The sequence below is a fragment of the Neofelis nebulosa genome, chromosome 3 (assembly GCF_028018385.1).
Source record: "Neofelis nebulosa isolate mNeoNeb1 chromosome 3, mNeoNeb1.pri, whole genome shotgun sequence".
In the NCBI taxonomy this organism is placed as follows: Eukaryota; Metazoa; Chordata; class Mammalia; order Carnivora; family Felidae; genus Neofelis; species Neofelis nebulosa.
In genome coordinates this window covers 174,474,363-174,498,497 of record NC_080784.1, presented here as the reverse complement: position 1 = coordinate 174,498,497, position 24,135 = coordinate 174,474,363, and the positions used below count along the sequence as shown (strand labels likewise).

Genomic DNA, 24,135 nt, shown 5'->3' with positions numbered 1-24,135 from the left:
CATTGAGTTTTTGGATTGGTGGTTATCATTTTCATCAAATTTGGGGATTTTTTTCAACCTTTACTTTTTCAAATATTCTATTCTTACACCCCAGCTCCTTCTGGGACTCCAATTACACATAAATTAGGCTCTTGATGTTTTTTCACAATTCCATGATACTCTATATATCTCTCAGTGGTTGCCTTTGGGTTTTTTGGGGAGGTGGGGGTGCAGGAGGGCACAAGGGGATGTTTACGTTGCCATATCTTGAAGTTCACTAATCTTTGTTTCTGCTGGCATGGTTGGATCCATAAGTCACATGCCTAAACTCTTTAGCAATTCATTGTCCATACCTTTGGCCTTGTTTCCAGAAAATGCTATCTGGATAGGCTGAGAATTTTCCAAATAACCAAGTGCTGATTCTTTTGTGTTTGGCAGTTCACTCTCAACTTATCTCCATCCTCTCACGTTTTACCATAAGCAGCAAGGAAAAACTAGGCTGTGCCTTCAAACACCTTAGTTGTAAATCTCCTTAAATATGTAAGTTTATCACTTACAAGTTCTGCTTTCCACCCAACACAATAAAATTCAGCCAAATTATCTACCACTCTATAACAAGGATCAACTTTCCTCTAGCATCCAATAACATGTTCCTTACTTCCATCTGAGACCTCACCAGAAGCATCTTGACATTCCTATTTTCAGCAACATTCTGTTATGACAATCTATGTATTCTCTAAAAACCCCAGAAACTTCCTATTTGGTTCTCCTGTCTGAGCTTTCATCAGAAGTACCTTTAATGTCCACATTTCAGCCAACAATGACTTCAAAGCAATTTAGGTTTAATACCAAGTACCTCAAAATTCTACCAGCCTCTATTCATAAGCCATTTCTGCATTTTAAATATTTGTTACAGTAGCACACCACTTTCTGGTACCAATATCTGTATTAATTTCCTAGGGCTGCTGTAAAAAAATACCCCAAACTGTGTGGCTTAAAACAACAGAAATTATTGTCTCACAGTTCTGGAAGCCAGAAGTCCAACTTCCTTGGCATTCTTTGGGTGCAGCTGCATCATTCAATCTCAGCCTCTGTTGTCACATGGCATTCTCCCTGTGTGTCCTCCCTCTTCTGGTAAGTACATAAGTCATATTAAATTAGGGCCATGCTAATGGCATCTTAATTATATCTGCAAATACCCTATTTCCAAATGAGTCCATATTCACAAGTACTGGGAGTTGGGACTTCAACATATTTTTCTGAGGGACACAAACTTATCAACAAAACCAAAATTTATTTTTTGAAAAGGTCAACAAAATTGACATATTTAGCTAGGAAAAATGAGAAAACAGTCAAGTTGCTAAAACCAGGAATAAAAGAGGAGATGTCACTATTGACCTTCCAGAAATAAAGTAAAGGAATACTGTGAACAGTATGCCAACAAACTGGATAACTTAGATGAAAAGGACAAATTCCTAGAAAGACACAAATTATCAAAACTGACTCAAAAAGAAGTAGAAAATCTGATGAGACCTATGACAAGATATGGAACTTGTAACTAAAAAACAAATTCCCATAAAAAAAAAACCCAGTAAGCCTAATTACCTATCTTTAAGTTGATTTCTTTCAATTCTTCATATCCTTACTCTATCACTTTACATTAACTTCCTCTTCTGAGACAAACCCAATAGTCTAATAAATAATATCTACTTTGAATCTCTTGAAATGCTTTCCTCTGGTTTGTAGGACTCTACACTGAGTTTAATTTTTCTGCCCTAATTGTATTTCTCCTTATGTAGACTTCTCCTAAAGGGTGGCAGAATATGCTATTCGAAAATAAGCCACTTTGACATAAGGATTATTTTGAGCCAGAAGGTACCTAAAAAAAACAGCAGATGCAGGAGTATTCTAATCTTCTTCTTCTGAAAACAGGGCATTAAAAACTCCCATGTGAAAGATACCCTCCCTATACAAGAAGCAAAATAGCATCCTTATCAAGAAGCTGAAATTGAGAGTCTATACAAACAGGCCTTATTAAAATTACTTTTCTTTAGCCTCACCATATCGTTTAATTGCTTTCCCACAGTTGCCACGCTTTGTTCAACCTAATTTAAAAGTATGTATGTAGGTGTCATCATTTCTTTGGGTCTTTCCCTTAGAATGGCTCCCATGTCAGCTAACACATAAATTTGTAGTGTTAATTTATCTTAATAAATTAATTTCTGTTAATCTGTCTTAGGTCAGGTCTAGCTGAAAAAACCCTAAGAGGGTAGAGGTAAAATTTTGTCTTCCCTATGTTGCATCCACACGACTCCTGAAACAATGCTACGGGCACCAGTGACAGTCACAACAAAGTTTATTACAATAAAGAGGCAAGAGGCAAGGCCGACCGATCGGGACCAATACTCTCCCCGAACAGCCGGGGTACAGAGTTTTTATAACCGATCACATCCTTTTATCATCACTTGGGACCAGACAAAGAAACAGTTTCCAGATGAGTTAGAAACAGTTGCCTAATGAGGTGTTTACTTTAGACTTTCTGCCTCTAAGTTGCAACCAGTGGATCTCCTTGACCCTGCCTCTGATGCTCTTTTCTTTGAACTTTTGTTTCCTTAATTGGTGAAGCCTAATTTACAAGAGTATGAGGCGTAGTTTACCAGAGCAAAGCAAGGCTGTTATCTCTTAACCTTCAGTGTCCACACAAAGCTGTTATTTTTCAAGCTAAGCATTAGCCCTACACTACAATTTAACCCTTACACCTACATTTCTCAAACCTAAAAAGTCCCATTCACTCTTTTAGACGTTGCATGGCCAATTTCTGAACTTCTGCTTCTCTAACCTTTTTGTTTTTCAGTCACCTATTGACATCTTCATTTTAACGAATAGGTCTTGCACCTGAAACTAAAGGGAAACGTAAATTAAACAACACCCCCACGCCAGGGAACAGTACCCTACTTGAGAATGTAACACCCATCATTAGTTCTTTGAAATCATTTCCTTTCCTGCAGGTCAATAAGATTCCTACCTAATGATGAAAAGAAAAGGGTGGATTGTTCAGCACTTTCAGACATTTTGGCAAAAGAAGTACTTTCATATGCTAAATAATAACGCACAGATCTATGGTAGGGCATACTATTTGGAGAAAAGCTGCCAGGTCCAAAGTCTAAAGAAGCAATTAGTGCTCATTTTCTTGCCCAATTTAGTTGTCCTACTAACGCCTTGAAAAAAACCTACTTCTCACATCCTATTTCTTCTAGACCAGAAGCCTGGAAAGGAAAAAAAGATGACACACGAGCCCATCCAAGTCCTCTTTGCGCTGACTGTGTAAGAGTATTTGCCCCAAGAGCAAATTCCCGTTTTCCTTTCATCCAACATCCAGTGCCCTTTCGTTTTCTTGATTCTCGGCGCCCCGAGCCCGCCACCATGGGCATCTTACTAACCAGCAGACGAAATTTACGCAGGCGCCTTTCAGGGCTCACAGAACCCACCTCCCTCAAGCAAGTCCCCGGGATTCATCCAATCAGAGCTCAACCAGGAAATCATGTAGCCGCAAGACCTCCTGACGCGAGTCGGCCTACGTCCGCCAGAGTCACGTGATTCCAGTCCGCGCCTCCCGCCCTCCCCTGAGGAGGACCCCCACCAGGCACCGCCCTTCAGCTAGTGCTCGCTGATTGGTTACTGTTCCTGCGGTCTCCTGGGTGACGGGAACGCGTTAGCCCTCTTGGAGGAGGCCCGCTGCGCCTGCGCATTTGCCAGATCGCGCGGCCGCTCGAGCCTTGAGATGAAGGTAAATAACTTACAAACCCCCGGGGGTGGGGGCGGGAAGACGCGACCACTGGCTCTTAGCCCGCTGAGCGTCATTTTGAGGTTAGGAGCCTGTGCCCTCTCCCCCGTCCTAAATGCGTTAGAGGAGGGGGGAAGAGAGCCGGTGGCCCGGGGGGAGGAAAGCTGCAGCGAAGTTGAAGGAAGGAGGGAAAGGAAAGAAAACTGGAGAGGAGGAGAAGGCGGAGAGGGAGGCCTCATTTCTGGCACCGCGAACCGAGTTGAAGTGGTGCGGGCAGAGGGAAGGCGGGCATGGCCCGAAATGAGCAGATTGGATCAGAAGAGACTAGGAACTTCACACCGCGGAAAGAGCGGTCTGCGTTTGGGAGGTTGCGGTGAAATTGACTGGATTGGGTGTCACCAGCTGCTGCTTTTCCTGCAGCTGAGCCTCTAGCAAGCCGTACTCAGCGTCTTTAAAAGAGTGAAAAGCTTCCGAAAGAATAATGTCAAATTATATCGCCAGTGACTGATCTAATGTAGAAATCACTCAGTGGCTAATGTACATTATTCACGGAGAAAACTGCACTTGCACACGCAGGTCTCCCTCGAGAGCATCATCCTCTGCACGCACCGTTCCTAGGTTTGGGCTTCTAGTGAACCCTATTCCACGTCAGTGGCTACTGCCGATTCACCTATCCGCTTTACTACAGCGATAGTACAGCCCTGATCTGACAAGAAATGGATAGCTCAGTTTAAAAAGTAATTAAGTCGTAATGATTCCTCGTGGCTATTAGCGTGGAAATTGGAATTGACCGGTAATCATCACATTTCTAAAGCTTCACAATTCTAAAGCTTCACTTCACAATTTATGAAGTATCAGAAGGGAGAAGATATTATTTCTGGTTTACAGTTGAGAATTTTGTGCTTGAGGCAATTTGAGCTAGTTGTCTTAATTAAGCCCTGCAGCTAGTAAGTACAAAGCAAAACCTAAATTTGGTTTTCTTGTTGTGAAGCTAGCACTTTTCCTGTGTACTGTATATGGAGCATATATATATAGCTCCACTGAAGAAAAATAATCTGTAAGGTCACAACTAGAAGAGCGCGACCATGAAGCTAATGAAATTTAAGGATGCATCGCTTGAATAAAGGGGTTCTAGGTCATGTTGTCACAAAATTGCAAAAGATGCCTTTATGCTTTTTTTTTTCCTTCAAGGTGTTTTCCTGCTCCACAAAATGTGAATGCACCTTTGATTATAGAGGTTCACCTGTTTTCAATAGAGGTGGATTTCATCCACTTAACACACCAAATGCCTATTGATTGGTGTTTAATTTTGAGCATTGGATGAGTTTTGTGTAGCTACTAGCCTTACCAAGCCAGCTGTAGTATTTAAACTTCATATGCCTAGATATGGTCTATGATTTAACCTAATTATTTATAATTTAACCTAATATTAAAATCTAATTTTTTTCATTCAAGCTTATGTTCTTAATAGTTTTAGATCAATATTGTTTGATATAAATTTAATGTGAGCCAATGTAATTTAAAAATTTTAGTAGCCACATTAAAATGTTTTAAAAGAAACAGGTAAGATTAATTTAAATAATATACTTTATTTTATCTAGTATATCCAAAATATTGTTTCAATATGTAATCAATATAAAATATCAATGAGATAGTTCACATTTTTCATAGTCCTTGAAATGTGTATGTATTCTATATTTACAACATATCTAAATTCATACTACCTACATTTCAAGCCCTTAATAAAATTTCAAGTCCACCTGTGATTTGTGGCTTCCATATTGGATACCCCAGTTCTTGACTAAGTGAAAAGAAAGGCTTCTCAGCTGATACACTGTCCACCCAATAGCAAAATTAAGCACTTAATGATGAAGTAAGTATAACTAATGGGTAAAGGAAGAAAATAATTTTGAATGAAGGATAGACATTTGTATTTTTATCACGCTTTAGATTTTTTAAATGGTAGTTTTGTTAAGTTTAAAAACTCCATGCCATGCTAAACTCCACTTAGCTAATGATTATTAGCTAAATTCAAGTTTAAGTTATTTTACTCTTTAACATATAAAACATTAAAATTATAATTTTCATGAAATTAATATTCAAAACATTTAAAACCAAATTTTATAACTGCTTTCCTATGTGTACTAAGGTCCATACTTTAACAGCCAAAGTGTGGAAATTTTTTGATTGGTTGGTTGATCTGATTAGTCATTTTGTTTGTTATATTATTGACTTTTTCTGGATAAGTTCTAACAATAAGCCTTTACCATCCTGAATTCTACTGTTTCATGATCGTGTTTTGGTGTCTTTGACCAACCCTTAATTGTATGTTTTGAAAATATAAAAATTGCGTTTGCCTTTTTAGCGTGTTTTCTCACTGATAGAAAGGACTGGGCTTGGCACACCAATACAATTCACCTGGCAAAAAACATCAGGAAACTACCTTGCAGTAACAGGGTAAGAAATCAATGAATGCTTTAAGTAAATCATCCTGACTTCAGAGGCTTGTATGCCTGTATTACCACACCATTTGTTTAGTAGAAGTTCTTGTATGGTGGTTGTACAGTGGGAAAAGTAATACATTCATCTTCATTAACATCACAGTTTAGGGGCGCCTGGATGGCTCAGTTGGTTAAGCATCAGGCTTTTGGGTTTTGGCTCAGGTCATGATCTCACAGTTTGTGAGTTTGAGCCCGACTTTGGGCTCTGCACTGATGGTGGAGAGCCTGCTTGGGATTTTCTGTCTCTCCTCTCTCTCTCTCCTCCCCCTGCTCTCTCTCTCACTCTCTCTCTCAAAAATAAATAAATAAACCTAAAAAAAAATCACAGTTCATAAAATCTTTTCCCTGGTAATAACTTTGTAGGTACAAATTATGAAACTGTCATGAGAGATCACTGAAATCACTTGAATGGCAGCTTAATTTTTTTAATGTATATAAATAAAAAGAAACACTTAGATTATGTTTTTGTGTTCTAATTGCTTTTAGAGCTGATCATATTGTGAAAATCTTTGATCGCCATGGTCAGAAAAGAAGTGAAATTAACTTACCTGGGTAAGTACAGAGGTGGGTCAAAAACTTTTTCAAGCTTTGTTTCCTAAAAGATAAAAACAGTATTGCCTTAAAACTATAATCAAATAGAATTTTACCACATATATATAATCTGTATCTCCTCTTTTGCTTTTTTTATGGCAAAGAGATTTTTTTATACATAAGTTGTTAGTAAAACATGTAAACAGATAGAGTTGATATTTATAACCTCCATACATTCACAGGGAAGCCTTAAAGTATAATTATAAATGAGTCTATATGGAAGAATACTTATTTAATTATAAATAAGCCTGTGTGTGTGTGTATAGGCAGAGAAGATAAATCCACATCCCTATAGCATTTCACAAATTGTTGGAAAATAGTTACTTTCCACATACTTTTTAAATGACAAAGACATTCTGTTTTCAGGAAATCATTCTAGATTACACAAAATATAACTTAAGCATTTTTGATGATTTTTTGTAAATTACCTGTATTATTTTATTGATAGTCTCAATGGTTATTAAGGTGTGTAGAGTTCCTCATCTAAATGGTCTTATGCTGCCATGCTTTTTTTTTTTTTTTTAATTTTTTTAAATTTATTTTTGAGACAGAGAGAGACAGAGCATGAATGGGGGAGGGTCAGAGATAGAGGGAGACACAGAATCGGAAGCAGGCTCCAGGCTCTGAGCCATCAGCCCAGAGCCCGATGCGGGGCTCCAACTCACAGACCGCGAGATCGTGACCTGAGCTGAAGTCGGACACTCAACCGACTGAGCCACCCAGGCGCCCCGCTGCCATGCTTTTTATTTTTTTTTTTTTTATTTTTTTTTATTTATTTTTTTTTTTTCAACGTTTATTTTATTTTTTGGGACAGAGAGAGACAGAGCATGAACGGGGGAGGGACAGAGAGAGAGGGAGACACAGAATCGGAAACAGGCTCCAGGCTCTGAGCCATCAGCCCAGAGCCCGACGCGGGGCTCGAACTCACAGACCGTGAGATCGTGACCTGGCTGAAGTCGGACGCTTAACCGACTGCGCCACCCAGGCGCCCCGCTGCCATGCTTTTTAAATTCATGTCTGTTTTCTTTGGTTTACTGCCACCATCTTTGCAAAGGTTGTTTTACTTCCGTTGGTCTCTGACAGCCTTTCCCACCTCCTTCTCTGCCCCACTCACCTGATGCCACCATTTTGGTGTTTCCCATCGCCTCTTAACTGTTGCTTTTGTTTTCTATATTATGGAAAACAGAAGTCAAAATAGTTGTAATTATGTCTAAAAACAAAAAGGCACTTAGTAAGGACCTTCTTTGAGTAAATTGTATGGGGTTTTTGCATGATCTCTGTGACCTCTATTGGTTATATGTTAGCTATATATATTTTTTTTACCTCTGAATTATTTTGCTGTATTTATCATAGTTAAATTCAACTGACAGAGGATCTGCAGATAAATAAAATAGCTTTATGTATTGCCTTTGTTAGATGATTTTATCAAAAATTTGAAAGCTTCCCTCTTCCAAACTCCCCTAATCTCTGAAAATATTAGAGAAAATTAATTTTGAAGAATAAAGTGATTGAAATAATTGTCTTAACTATAAAACTGAGTATGGCTTAGCCGATATCCAAGAGCAGAGTCTCAAAATGAAAATCAGAGAAGAAAAAGTTAATTCTCAAGGAAGTTTTTGAATTATGATAAACACTTTGGAATAATTTTCAATTGTAACATTTTTAAAAAAGCATTTCCTATTTATAACTTTTGTCATTTTAATCAAATCACTCTAATTCTGTTATAATATAAAATGAAAATAACATTTCTTACCACTTCAAAATCCAGTTTTTCCATTATTTGCAATCCCACATCTACCCAACCTTGATCTGTTTTATACCCAATTTGTGTAGATATAACTTCATTTTTTATCAGTACCTTCTCTTTCTCTGTAAATCTGAAGTGACCTTTTGACATTTGGTCATACAAATTACCTCTTGATTCCAGATGTGATTTCTTTGTGGAGGTACTTGATGAGTTTGTCTTACCAAAAGGCCAGGTTCTTTATAGGATCTAAGAAAAATCTGCTAACTTACTATGTGTAATTATATTTAATGTAGTATATATAAATTATATTTAAAATAGAATTTAAATTCTTCCCATTCTCTCAATAACAACAAAAATTTTAACTTAGTGTAATCTAAGCAGTGAATAGTGAATTGTATTTCTCACTTTAGAAAGTTTATGACCTATTCAAAGTACATTGGTCTTGCTATAAATAAAAATCACAAATAGATTTTTAAATTTCTTTCCCTTGCTGTAAGAAAATGTATAGTGATATTTTGCTTTCTTTTTTAAAAGTAACTGTGTTGCTATGGATTGGGATAAAGATGGAGATATCCTAGCATTGATTGCAGAGAAATCTAGTTGCATTTATCTATGGGATGCCAACACAAATAAAACCAGCCAGTTAGACAGTGGCATGAGGTAAGAATAACTTTTTTATTTTAAATCTTCACTTAGAAATATGATTATTTGGAGGCACCTGGGTGTCCAACTCTTGGTTTCAGCTCAGATTATGATCTCATGGTTCATGGGTTTGAGCCCTATGTCAGGCTTTGTGCTGATGGCACAGAGCCTGCTTGAGATTCTGTCTCCCTCTCTCTGCTCTTCCCCAGCTCATGCACATGCATGCGCGTGCGCGCTCTCTCTCTCTCAAAATAAAAAAGAAAGAAATATGATTATTTGTAGGTTTGATACTAACAATACTTACTGCTATCATTATAAAAATGCATTTGTGAGTTATTATGAAAGAAAGTTCATTTATTTTTTATTGTTACATATAATTCTATTGATTTTGCCCAATTAGAGTAAAACTGTTATAATTGTAAAATATAAATAACTTCTTAAGAAGTTGCTTTCTATGGAACAGACTAAAATGTACAAAGATGAGACAAAATATCTGAAAAATCTGGAGATAGGATTGGCCGCAGGCATGGCTGGATCTAGGGGTTCTAGTGATGCAATCAAGACTCTAGCTCTTAGCTCTTCCTTTCTCTGTATTGACTTATTCTAAATCAGACTGTTTCCATGGCTACTGCCAGCTATTGACTTACATTATATCATTCACAGCAAGTTATGCCAAAGAGAAGAGCATATCCCATCACATCACCCTGTCCACTCAGTTACTCAAAAGGTCCCTGAGTAGGGTATACAGTGCCATGGGATTGAAAATCCCACCAGGTGAAGAGTGGGATGAAAGGTGGGACAGTTCCCAAATGGAAAATACATTTGGAAAACAGAATGAATTACAGGTCTCTGCTAAAATAGAAACCATTTTGACATATGGAAAAGCAAATTTTATTTACAACTGAAACTTGGTAGTTCAACCTTCAACAAGTTGCTTAACCTCTCTCTAAATCCCAAGTTCTTCTTTTATATGGAACGGGTATAGTAATAATATCTGCCTCATGGTGTCATGTGGCATGCAGGTAGGCCACACACACACTATAAGACTATAAATTTCCAATTTACCAAGGAATAATAATAACCCAGAGGAAGAAAGGTGGCCATGCAGAACAAGACCAAAGGTAACCTTAGCATAGTTTTCCTTTCCCTCAAAATTGACTCATGAGGTGTGCATTCACAGTTGATATTGTCTGCCCATTATAAAGTCTTAACATTTCTTGCTCTGTCCTTTTACACTTGGGGTATGCATCACTTTTCAAAAGATTTGAAGTACTTTCTGTTCTTCCATTCAAGAGAATATTTATAAACATCAAGTACTGGTTCTTGAACCAAATTCAGCATCAGTGAGACCACATTCTCTCCTGAAGAAAAAAGCATAATTTCCAGTGTTTCAGACTGGTGTATGTTCCTCTGCTGTCTATCTTCCCACAGATTCATTTCCTCATATCATCTCAGAGTTGTGAGGTTTAATTGTGTGTCATGCCTGGGCATGAAACCAAGAACTGAGTGAATGGTGGATGTTATTGTAATTATCATTAAGGTGGAACCAATTAAATATTAGTTATTATTTAATGTCTAAAGGTGCTATTTAGCTTGCTCACAATTCTTTCTGTTCATGTTTTCTAAAAAGCAGACTCCCAAAGAGGATTGAGTGTGTGAGATTTATTATAAGAAATAACTGTGGGGGAACCTTGAGGGGGCAGGTTAGAAGAGCCACCAGACCACAGTGCATATCTGACCCTTGTGAAGTGGAGAGGGAAGGAAGAAAGGTTAGGTAGAAATGTCTTAGACTGCAGCTCAGTTCTAAGAAAGGTCAGCTAGGCCTCTGGGGAGACTTTAAGCCAAAGTAACCCATCAGAGAAATCCTGTGTCTCCTGGGAATGGGCCTCAACAGTATCCGTGTCCACTCAGTTACTCTCTGGAAGTAGCCTGTGGGAGGGTGTGGGCCCCAGCAGATTGAGGTGATGGATTCCAGTGCCAAGCATCTGGGGACATTGGTCAGTTACACTTTCCATAGCTGGAGATCTGAGAGACATTCTCACAGCTGTCATGCCTGCTTAAACATTAAGAGAAACATGCATATTGATCTTTTAAAAATATATGCTTAATACACGAAACCCAGCAGCCTGGTATATTAGTACTTCTTACTAGAAGTAATTAAAGAAAACAATTTTAAGTTTATTTATTTTTTTAGAGAGAGAGACAGCATGAGCAGTGTAGGAATAGAGAGGGAGAGAGAGAATCCCAAGCAGGCTCCTCACTGTCAGTGCAGAGTCTGATTCAGGGCTCAAATTCACATACCCTGAGATCATGACCTGAACCAAAATCAAGAGTTGGATGCACAACCGACTGAGCCACCCAGGTGCCCCCAGAAGTAATTTTTTTAACTACACATTTACTACATCCTTCTATTGTTACAACTAACTTTTTATATACTTTAGGTGAACTTTTGTCTCCGAGGTATCAAATGTTCTTGAAACCAGTGTTATTTTCTGCAGTGAATGGCCTATCAGTGGTTTTCAAACTTTAGGTGCCTCAGAGTGCTTATTAAAACACAGATAGTTGGGCACCAGAGTTTCTCACTCAGTAGGTCTGGGGTAGGATCAGAGAAGTGGCATTTCTGAAGATCCCAGATGCTGCTGCTGGTCCTGTGATTGCATTTTCAGAACCACTTTTCTATACCCATTGTGATTTCTTTCCTCAATATATGGAAAGGAGTCTACTACTTTCCAAGGAGTCCTGATTCCATGTAGTAAAGAATTATATAAAAGTTCAACCAGTAGATCCTAGAATGTACATAAGAACTGGTGGTAGGCAAATGTGCTTTCTACCTCTTTCTAAGTGAGCTACCCTTGATAGTGACAGAGTTTGGAGAGACAGAGAATAACAGTGGAATAGGAGAACCCTAGGCTCACCTTGTTCCATGAATAGAACTAGATAACTATTAAAACATCCTATATACCCCAGAAATCGACCTGAAGACTGACAGAACAGACTCTACAACTAAAGGGAGACAAGAGGCCACATTGAAAAAGATAGGAAGTGTGGAGACATGGTTTAGTGGAGAAATGGATCCTGGCTGCTGTGAAGGGGAAGGAGCGTGGTCATGGAGAAGGGCAACTGAGAGAGGAGCATATAGGGGAATGCACAAGGAGAACATTTCCCCAAAGCCATTGGCTTGGAAAATGAGAAGGGCTGACTTTCATGAGTTCTTGCAACCAATGGGGCTTAAAGCCTGGAGTTTTGAAGGTCAACAGGCTTCACTAGGATAGAGCCTAGAGGGTACTGCCCTGCTCCTTGAGAGAAGGCAGGTAAACAACCTGGGGCATACAGCATGGCAACAGCAATCTGAAGAGAGACTGGGCCACAAAATTGGGAGATCATTTGCTCTTCTTAGAGCATGTCCCCAAGAGACAACATTCACAGAGATACATCTCCAGGAACAAAGGAGCTGGTCAGTGCCATTTCTCTCTCCACAGCATAAACACAGTCACCTGTGGAAGCAGTGCAGCATGGATACTGGCTGCCTAACTTATATTAAGCACCCCCTGTGCTCCAGTGGAACTGCTTTTCTCAGTCACACCTCAGTCCCAGTGTGGCAGGGCACTCCCCCAGAAGACCATCACAAACCTCTGCCCACACCGTGTCTCCTAAGCAGAGAGTGCTGCAGGGCCTCAGTTCTGGTGGAAGTAGTGACAGGTCTCATTTCACAAGCAGACTAAAACTTGCCACATCAGATCAGGGACCAAACATTGTGCATAGAAGTCAAGCAGAGCCCTGCAGATGACTCACTGAAGGATAGGGCAGCCAAAACACAACAGCACAGTGCATGCACACACACTGGAAGCACTCCCTGAAGCACCAGGCCCTGAGTGCTATGTGATGTCTTCTTTATAAGACCATTAGTTTCAGGAGCAGAAGACTTAACTGGCTTTAACAGCACACAAAAGAAGGCAGAGACTTAGAAAAAAATGAGACGACAAGGAATTTATCCCAAACAAAAGAACAAGATAAGGTCACGGCCAGAGATCTAAGTGAGATAGATATAAATAACATGCCTGATGGAGAATTTAAAGCAACAATCATAAGGATACTCACTGGGCTTGAGAAAAGAAGACATCAGTGAGACCCATCCCACAGAGACAAAAGAGTTAAAAAAAAAAAGAATCAGATGAAAAGTGTGATAAATGAGATTAGAAACACACTGGACAACAGTCTGGAAGACTGAGAGGGACAAATCAGTGACCTAGAAGACAAAGTAATGGAAAGTAATGAAGCTGAACAAAAGAAAGAAGAGTTATACAACATGATAATAGACTTGAGGAGCTCAGTGACTCCATCAGATATAATAACATTCCCATTATAGAAGTCCCAGAAGAAGAAAAGAGACAAAAGGGGGCAAAAAATGTATTTGAAGAAATAATGGCTGAAAATTTACCTAATCTGGGGAAGGAAACAGGCATCTAGATCCAGGGGCACAAAGAACTCCCATCAAAACCAACCAAAGCAGGCCTAATCCAAGACATACTGTAATTAAATTGCAAAATATAATGATAAAGAAAAGATATTAAAGGCAGCAAGACAAAAGTCCTTAACTTGCAAGGAAAAACCCATAAGGCTAGCAGAAGATTTTTCAACAGAAATTTGGCAAGCTAGAAGCGAGTGCATGATATCTTCAAAGTGCCGAACAGGAGGAGCACCTGGGTGGCTCTGTCGGGTAAGCATCCAACTTCAGCCCAGGTCATGATCTTGCAGTTCAGGAGTTCAAGCCCTGCATCAGGCTCTGTGCTGACAGCTGAGAGCCTGGAGCCTGCTTTGGATTCTGTGTTTTCTCTGCCCTCCCCCCACTTGCACTCTGTCTCTCTCTTTCAAAAATAAATAAACATAAAAATTAAAAAAAAAAAAAGTGCTAAGTGCTGAACAGGAAAAATCTACAGCCAAGAATACTCTGTCCAGCAAGTCTATCATTTAAAATAGAAGGAGAGATAGAAAATTTCCCAAATAAAACTAAAGGAGTTTGTGACAACTAAGCCAGCCCAGTGAGAAATATTAAAAGGACTCTTTGAATGGAAAGGAGAAACCAAAAGTGACAGTATAAAGACAGAAAACACAAAAACAGTAAAAATGAACATTTCTGTAAAAAAATCAGTCAAGGAACTCACAAAAAAAGGATATAAGATATAATACCATATACCTAAAACTTGGGGAGGAGAGGAGAAAAGAATGGGTTAAAATTTAATCAACCATCAACTTAATATAGACTGCTATTTGCAAAAGAGGTTTTATACAAACCTAATGGTAACAGTATATCAAATACCACTAATAAACATGCAAAGAATAAAGAAATCCAAATATATCACTAAAGAAAATCAGCAAAACATGAAAGAGGGAAAGACAAGAAAGAATCAGAAAAATCTCCAGAAACAATTACAAAACAAGTAATAAAATGACAATAACACAACTATCCTAAATTACTGTGAATGTAAATGGACTAAATGCTCCAATCAAAAGACATAGGATGTTATGGGGCACCTGGGTGGCTAAGTCAGGTAAGCATCCAACTCTTGATTTCAGCTCAAGTCATAATCTCACAGTTTGTGGGATCTAGCCCCACATCAGCCTCTATGTTAACAGCGTGGAGTGTACTTGGGATTCTTCTCTCCCTCTCTGCCCCTCCCCTGCTTGCATGTGTGCACTCTCTCAAAATAAACATTAAGAAAAAAAAGACATAGGATGTCAGAATGGATAAAAAAGCAAGACCCATCTATATGCTGCATATAAGAGACTCATTTTAGACCTCAACACATCTGCAGACTGCAAGTGAGGGGATGGAGAAACACTTATCATGCAAATGGGTGTCAAAAGAAAGAGTAGCAATACTTTTATCAGACAAACTAGACTTTATTTATAATTTTTTTAAATGTTTATTTTTGAGAAATAGAGCTACAGCATGAGTGGGGCTGGGGGTGGACAGAGAGAGGGAGAAACAGAATCCGAAGCAGACTCCAGGGTCTGAGCTGTCAGCAGAGAGCCCAATGCAGGGCTTGAATTCCTGAACCACGAGATCATGACCTGAGCTGAAGTCAGACACTTAACTAAGACACCCAGGCACCCCTAGGCAAACTAGACTTTAAAACAAAGAGTGTAACAAGAGACAAAGAAGGACCCTATATAATAATAAAGGGGACAATCCAATAAGATTTAACAATTATAAATATTTGTGCACCCAGCATGGGAGCACACAAATATATATAACAATTAATAGCAAATATAGAGGAACTAATCGATAATAATACAATAATAGTAGGGGACTTTAACACCCCACTTACATCAATGGATCATCAAAAAAATTTTTAATGTGAGGGAGGAAGACAGGGAATCTGAGTGGGCTCTGTGCTGCCAGTGCAAAGCCCGATGTAGGGCCCAAACCCATTAGCCCTAAGATCATAACCTGAGCCAAAGTGAGACACTCAGCCAACCTAGCCATCCAGGCACCCCAAAGGATAGATCATCTAAACAAAACATCAAAAAGGAAACAATGGCTTAGAATGACCAGATGGACTTAACAGATATATTCAGAATATTCCATCCTGAAATAGCAGAATACATATTCTTTCAAGTGCACATGGCACATTCTCCAGAATACAGAATATATTAGGTCACAAAATGGGCCTCAACATATACAAGAAGACTGAAGTCTTACCACGTACCTTTTCTGATCACAATGCTGTGAAACTAGAAGTCAGCACAAGAAAAAATTTGGAAAGACAACAAATACATGGAGATTAAATAACATGCTACTAAACAATGAATTGGTCAACCAGGAAATAAAAGAAATTAAAAAAGCACATGGAAACAAATCAAATTGGAAACAAAATGGTGTAAAACCTTTGGGATGCAGCAAAAGTGGTCCTAAGAGGAAAGTATATAATAATCCAGATGTACCTCAAGAAGCAAGAAAAACCTTAAATAACTTAACCTTACACCTAGCGGAAGCTAGAAAAAAGAACAATAAATGAAGCCTAAAGCCAGCATAAGGAAAGAAATAATAAAGATTAGAGCAGAAATAAATGATGTAGAAACTAAAAACAAAAACAACGGGGCGCCTGGGTGGCGCAGTCGGTTAGGCGTCCGACTTCAGCCAGGTCACGATCTCGCGGTCCGTGAGTTCGAGCCCCGCGTCAGGCTCTGGGCTGATGGCTCGGAGCCTGGAGCCTGTTTCCGATTCTGTGTCTCCCTCTCTCTCTGCCCCTCCCCCGTTCATGCTCTGTCTCTCTCTGTCCCAAAAATAAATAAAAAATGTTGAAAAAAAAAAAAATTTAAAAAAAAAAACAAAAACAAAAACAAAAACAGTGGAACAGAGCAATGAAAGCAAGAGCTGATTCTGTGAGAAAAATAAATAAAATTTATAAACCTTCAGCCAAAGTTACCAAAAAGAAAAGAAAAAGGGCCCAAATAAGTGAAATCACAAATGAGAGAGGGGAAATAACAACTAACACCACAGAAATACAAACAATTATAAGAGAATATTATGAAAAACTATATGCCATCAAATTGGACAAGCTAGAAGAAATGGTTAAATTGTTAGAAACATATAAATTACCAAAACTGAAACAGGAAGAAATAGAAAACTTGAACAAACTGATAACCAGCGAAGAAACTGAACCAGCAATTTAAAGATTCCCAACCAACAAAAGTCCAGGACCAGATGGCTTCACAGGCAAATTCTAGAAAGTATTTAAAGAGGACTTATGGCCTCGTCTTCTCAAACTATTTCAGAAAAATAGAAAAGGAAGGAAAACTTCTAAGTTCATTCTATGAGGCCAGCATTCTTTTGATACCAAAACCAGATAAAGATTCCACTAAAAAAGAGAACTATAGGCCAATATCCCTGATCAACACAGATGCAAAAATTCTCAATAAAATACTAGCTAACTGAATTCAACAAAACATTAAAAAAATTATTCACCATGATCAAGTGGGAACTATTCCTGGGTTGTAAGGATAGTATTTGCAAATCAATCAATATGATACATCACATCAATAAGAGAAGGGATACGAACCATATGGTTGTTTCAATAGATGCAGAAAAAGCATTTGAGAAAGAACAACATCCATTCATGATAAAAATGCTCAACAAAGTGGGCTTAGAGGAAACATACCTCATAATAAAGGCCACATATGAAAAACCCACAGCTAACATCCTCTTCCATGGGGAAAAACTGAGAGCCTTTCCCCCAAAAGTCGGGAGCAAGACAAGGATGTCCACTCCCAAACTTTTTTTTTAAATTTTTTCAATGTTTATGTTTGAGAGACAGAGACAGAACTTGAGTAGGAAAGGGGCAGAGAGGGAGGGAGACATAATCCAAAGCAGGCTCCAGGCTCTGAGCTGTCAGCACAGAGCCTGATGTGGGGCTCAAAACCACAAACTATGAGATCATGACCTGAGCTGAAGTGGACACTTAACCAACTGAGCCACCCAGGTGCCCCTACTCTCACTACTTTTATTCAACATACTACTGGAAATCCTAGTCACAAAAATCAGACAATAGAAAGAAATAAAAGGCATTTAAATCAATAAGGAAAGAGTAAATGTTCCATTATTTGCAGATGACAAGGTACTATGTGTAGAAAATCTGAAAGACTCCACCAAAAAATTGCTAGAAATGATACACAAATTCAGTAAAGTTGCCAGATATAAAATCAATGTACAGAAATCGGTCACATTTCTGTACACCAATAATGAAGCAGAAGAGAAATTAAGGAATCAATACCATTTACAATTGCACCAAAATCCTAGATACCTAGGAATAAACCTAAGGAAAGAGATGAAACACCTGTACTCTGGAAACTATAGAACACTTCAGAAAGACATTGAAAATGACACAAAGAAATGGAACATTCCATCCACATGGATTGGAAGAACAAATATTGTTAAAATGTCCATACTCCCCAAAGGAATCTACACATTTAATGCAATCTGTATCAAAATACCACCAACAATTTCACAGAGCTAGAACAAACAATCCTAAAATTCGTGTGGAACCACAAGAGACCCTGAATAGCCAACCTTGAAATAGAACAGCAAAGCTGGTGGCATCACAATTCTGGACTTCAAGCTATATTACAAAGCTGTAATCATCAAGACAGTATGGTGCTGGCACAAAAAAATACACATAGATCAATGGAACAGAATTGAAAACCCAGAAATGAACCCACGATTATATGATTAATTAATCTTCAACAAAGCAGGAAAAAATGCCCAGTGGGAAAAAGACAGTGTCTTCAACCAGTGGTGTTGGGAAAACTTGGATAGCAACATGCAAAAGAATGAAGCTTGACAACTTTCTTACACCACATGCAAAAATAAATTCAAAATGGATTAAAGACCTAAATGTGAGACCTGAAACCATAAGCATCCTAGAAGACAGCACAGGCAGTAACCTCTTTGACATCTGCTGCTGCACCTTTTTTTTTTTTAATTTGAGAGAGAGAGAGTGTGTGTGAGAGTGCATGGGGGAGGGGCAGAGGGAAAAGGAGAGAGAGAATCTTAAGCAGGCTCCACGCCCAGTACAGAGCCCAACATGGGGCTCAATCTCACAACCGTGAGATCACAACCTGAGTCCAAATCAAGAGTCAGATACTAGGGGCGCCTGGGTGGCTTGGTCAGTTAAGTGTCTGACTTCCACTCAGGTCATGATTTCATGGTCTGTGGGTTCGAGACCTGCATTGGGCTCTGTGCTGACAGCTCAGAGCCTGGAGCCTGCTTCAGATTCTGTGTCTCCCTCTCTCTCTGCCCCTCCCCAGCTGTGCTCTCTCCCTCTCAATCATAAATAAATAAACTTAAAAAAATATTTATAAAAAAAAAGAGTCGACACTTAACCAACTGACCCATCCAAGCACCCTGCAACTTCTTTCTTGATGTCTCCTGAGGGTAGGGAAACAAAACAAAAAATAAACTCTTGGGACTACATTAAAATAAAAAGCTTCTTCACAATGAAGGAAACAATCAACAAAACTAAAGGCAACTTATAGAATGGAAGAAGATATTTGCAAATGACATCCAATAAAGGGTTAATATCCAAAATATATAAAGCATTTATAAAATCCAACACCTAATAATCCAATGAAAAAATGGGCAGAAGACATACAGATGGCTGATAGACACATGAAAAGATGTTCAACGTCACTTATCAGGCAAATCAAAACTACAATGATACATCACCTCATACCTGTCAGAATGGCTAAAATAAAAAACAATAGATGTTGGTGAGGATGTGGAGAAATGGGAATTTTGGCGGGAAGGCAAACTGGTATAGCCACTGTGGAAAATAGTATGCAAGTTTCTCAAAAAGTTAAAAATAGAACTACCCTGTGATCCTTCAATCATACTACTCTAAGTATTTACCCAAAGAGTACAAAATCACTAAATCAAAAGGATATGTTCACCTTGATGTTTATAGCAACATTATCTACATTAGCCAAATTATGGAAACAGTGTTCCATTGATTGATGAATGGATGAAGAAGATGTGGTATATATGTATTTATGTATATACATAAACCCAACGGAATATTACTTAGCCATAAAAAAGAATGAAACCTTGCCATTTGCAGTGACATTGATGGAGCTAGAGAATATAATGCTAAGTGAAATAAGTCAGAGAAAGACAAATACCATATTATTTCATTCATATGTGGAATTTAAGAAACAAGCAAAACAAGAAAAGAGAGAGAGAGAGAGAGAGGCAAACCAAGAAACAAACTCTTAACTATAGAGAACAAACTGATTGTTACCAGAGGGGAGGTTCCTGGAGGGATGGGCAAAAGAGGTGATGGGGATTAAGGGGTGCAGTTGTCATGACGAGCACTGAGTCATGTATTCAAGTGTTGAATCACTATATTGCACACCTGAAACTAATATTATACTGTGGTTAACTAATTGGAATTTAAATAAAAACTTTAAAAAGTGACAGAGTTGGAAAATATATGTTTTATTTAAGGCGATGAATTGTTGATGATGTTTCCAGTTTTATATACAGTGTTATTGGACCTACTTTTTTGAAAGCATGAGGTGTTCTCATCCATTAAGATTTTTACCACATTTACAACTATCATTAGACTAATTAAACCATCTCATCATGAGTCATCTTAACAAAATTTGAGATTCCATCATGACTTATGTTTTTATTTATTACGTATTCGTAGGTCTGCACTGAATTTGTAGAGCTGACAGTAAGATCACCTTCTAGCATCTCCAAAATATCTTTAGCACTTAGTTTGTGTTCTAAAGCATTAAGTTGTAATTTTGTACTTCAGCTCCTAAGTAGATATTAAAATTATTCATGAAATACTTTTTAAAGGATCTGTTTGGAGGTTATGATTGTGAATTTTTTTTAGTAATTGATATTTTAATGTTATAGGGATCAAATGTCTTTCCTTCTTTGGTCAAAAATTGGAAGTTTCCTGGCTGTTGGAACTGTTAAAGGAAATTTGCTTATTTATAATCGTCAGACATCTCGAAAGATTCCTGTGCTGGGTAGGTTATAGCTGGAAACACTGCTAAATACTTGAGATGCTTTACATAAATGTAATATATTTTACTGCCTTAGACTTTTCTGATATTGCAAGGGAAATTGTGTAGTAGTGAGGCTCCCCTGGTCAAGCCTTATATCTTAGCTAAACTTCAAGATTCATCTACACTATCTCCTAAGAATTACCCAGGCTATATAGAATGAATGTCTCTCTAAGGTCCACATGTGCCTTTGGACACCAGGACATTAATAGGATGGCTTCCATTTGTCCCTTTCTCACCCAGATTGAGAACTGTGGACATGGAATAGCTCACGTTCATATCAACACATCAGTAGATGGACTAAAACATTTGGTGACTGTTTGGTGAGAATATAAATAGATATTAATTCTAACCTCTTACTCTCTCCAAACATCAAGTTAGCCTTTGTAGGCACTCAGAGTTACATTTGCCTCAGGGTATATGACTAGAGTGTGTCGGTCCTTGTTTGACATTCTTGGTTCAGGCTCTTTGATTCCCACAATCTCTGGTCACTTAGCATCTGCCTTCTGAATACCCAAGAAGAAACAGATCTATGCTTAACTATTGTAACATCATGCTGGTGAATGGTGAAACTAATAGGCTTAATTATACCCAGGTGGCCAGAAGAATTATAATTTACTGCTAAGGAAGAAATTATAATCTGGAGATAAGAGTGCCCACGGAATACTTGAGAAAGTACCTTTCAATTGAGGACACTTAATTATTTCATTTTTTTCACATATATGTCTATGTTTAATATTAATATTTTTAGTACTCCAGCTAAAAGGTAATGTTATTGATCCATTTGAAAAACTAAACAAACTATTTTGAGTTATAAAAAACAACTTTCACCATACAAATTGTCTATTTGACTTCAGTTAGGCATTTTTTGTATCCCAGTTCATCTGTAAGAATATCCTACCAATTAATTTACAGGCCCCAGAAATTTTGACACTTGATGTATAAGAAAATAATTCATCAAAGCATGATTATTTTGTGTCAGGCATTTGTCATATGTTCATGATTTTATATGTGATCTTCGTATTTAATATGAATACTGAGTCTGTTCTCAGTCATTTATTAACTGTGAAAAATGGGCCTAAGGAGATTCAAGTTAATTTTGTATCTTTAGCTAAATATATAATAGCTGCCTCTTTCAGAGTTGGCTATGATTTGTGACTGCCTTTTTTCCTTTTAAATAACTCACTTTCCTAAATCCAAGCTTTTCCACTCCAGGTAGCTGCCGCATGGTAGCATGATTTGTCAACATTTCACAGTAACTAAAATCTGTTACCACGTTTCATCTCACACTGATTTACTTCCTCAACTAGACTAGACACAGGCAGTTTTCTCACTGCATGGTTATATACATGAAATTCATTTACTAAAGTTTAATTATATGTTGCAAGCCTCTCAATAACATGGTTCAGACCCCAGTTACCATACTAGAGCATCTGTGAGTCAGTATTAATTACATAAGTCAGTACATGTAAAGTGCCCAGAACACTTTAAGTAGGCACATAAAACATGTTAACTGTTCTTGATGTTAAGGCCAACCTGAGTTCTGAGCACTGCAAGCAAAGAGGCCTTGAGGTGTACAGGAAGGAGGAGGGAGAGATGTTTTTCTCCCTTTCTCGGGTATAGAAAGGAGTTTTTCTTTGAGATTTCCCACCTCTCTTTGTGCACTCTTTTTTCCCTCCTAATGCCCATCCCTCTGGGACCAGTTCCAGTGTAGCACCCAAGTCCCTTAATTTCTAATCAGAAAACTCTACTACATCTCAGTGTCTTCTCTGAATGCCCCCTTCACTTTTGTGCTCTGGCCTCCTGGTTGGCAATGTCATCTGTATCCTGACGACTCCCATGTTTATCTCTTCCAATCTGTAGACTCCTATATCCAACTGCTTACTCAGCATCTCTGATGAGATATCTAATAAATTCTTCAAATTTAATATCTTTAAAACCCTTTGGACACACAGCTGTCCCTCTCACCATTGGTGACATCTCATCATTTTAGATCTTCAGGCTAACCCTTAGTCTTGACTCTTCCTCTTTCTCATACCCTCCATATCTAATTTGCCAGAAAATCTTACAGGATTATCTTCAGATATCTCCATAATCCAGCCTCTTCTCACCACCTGTCCTGTTCCGCTGTGTGTGAGCCTCAAACATCTTCCACGGAATTTCTGCAATCTCTTAACTTGTTTCCCTGCTTCAACTCTTGCCCCACTATCGAATATTCTCAACTAGGGGCCAGAGTGAGCCTTCTTCTCAGACCTTTCCAATGGTCTTCCATCTGACCCAGAGTCAAAGCCGGAGTCCTCACAATGGCCAGCCAAGGCCTGCATGACCTGGTGCTTGCAGACTCTCTGATTTCATCTCATCTTCTCACTTCCTCTGCTCCAGCCACACTGTCCTCCTTGCTGAGCCTCTAACATACCTGGCATACTCCTGCCTCAGATTGTACTCACTTAATAACTACTTACTTAGAACTTATTTCCTGCATAGGTACTGTATTAAGTTCTGTAAGGGGTGGAAAGAATGGTGTGGTCTCTGCTCTCAAAAGCAGCCAAAATAGCTAAACTTATATGGCACTTTCTTTATGCCTGGTACTCTTCTAAGTGCTTGAACTCATTTGATCCTCAGCTCTGTGAGATTGGCCCTACTGTTATCCCCAATTTATGGGTATGCGACTAAGGAATAGAAATGTTAAGTAGCTCACAGTAAGTGGTGGAGACAAGTTTCAAATCCAGGCAGTCTGGCTCCAGAGTATGTATACTTAACCATTCTATTTCTCATTGTAGAATTAATCTTTAGACTCAAGGATTTATGCTAGGACCTTCAATAAATCTCACAGTGTCAAGTATGTAATTCTCTGCCTCCCCAAATACAGTTTTTGCACTGGCTAGATTCCTCAGCAAAAAAGTTTCCTGATACATAGTGGTTCTATCTAATATCCCTTACTAGTTAAGTGACTCAGTTCTTAACACAAGTCTCACTAGGACACATTCAGATTTGCACCTCAGTATTATCACAAATCTAATGGCCCTCGAATTTTTCATGAATAGTCAAAAATGTGAATGTTGAATCTGTTTATACCAAGGGTCTACCACCCTGTAAAGCTGAGTATAGTAAAGATAACTCGAGTGCCGTGGGGTTTGCCTCTCTTAGAGACATCGTTACAGGGTTAGCTACATGGTAAGCAAACAAACTTATCAAGTAGCAGAATATCCACCTAAACAGTTAAAAAAAAAAAAAAAGCATTATTGCTCTTCTATGCTGTTATATTGATTTGTAACTTGGTAATAAACTTTTAAATAAGGTTGCTTAGACACTAACTG

The 24,135-nt window shown here is 38.4% G+C and overlaps 1 protein-coding gene across 4 annotated transcripts in view; it reads left to right on the top strand.

Moving 5' to 3' along the window:
- The first annotated feature begins 3,665 nt into the window (after positions 1–3,665).
- The window catches only part of WDR19 (WD repeat domain 19), a 113,966-nt gene continuing 93,496 nt past the window's right edge, over positions 3,666–24,135 (top strand). For 3 of the 4 annotated variants that reach the window (XM_058722817.1, XM_058722816.1, XM_058722815.1), the window contains exons 1-5: positions 3,666–3,766; positions 6,129–6,220; positions 6,751–6,816; positions 9,137–9,262; positions 20,667–20,782. In XM_058722817.1, coding sequence (XP_058578800.1) covers positions 3,761–3,766; positions 6,129–6,220; positions 6,751–6,816; positions 9,137–9,262; positions 20,667–20,782 — 406 coding nt within the window. In that variant the 5' untranslated portion in view covers positions 3,666–3,760. The other variant, XM_058722818.1, reaches the window with a different exon arrangement.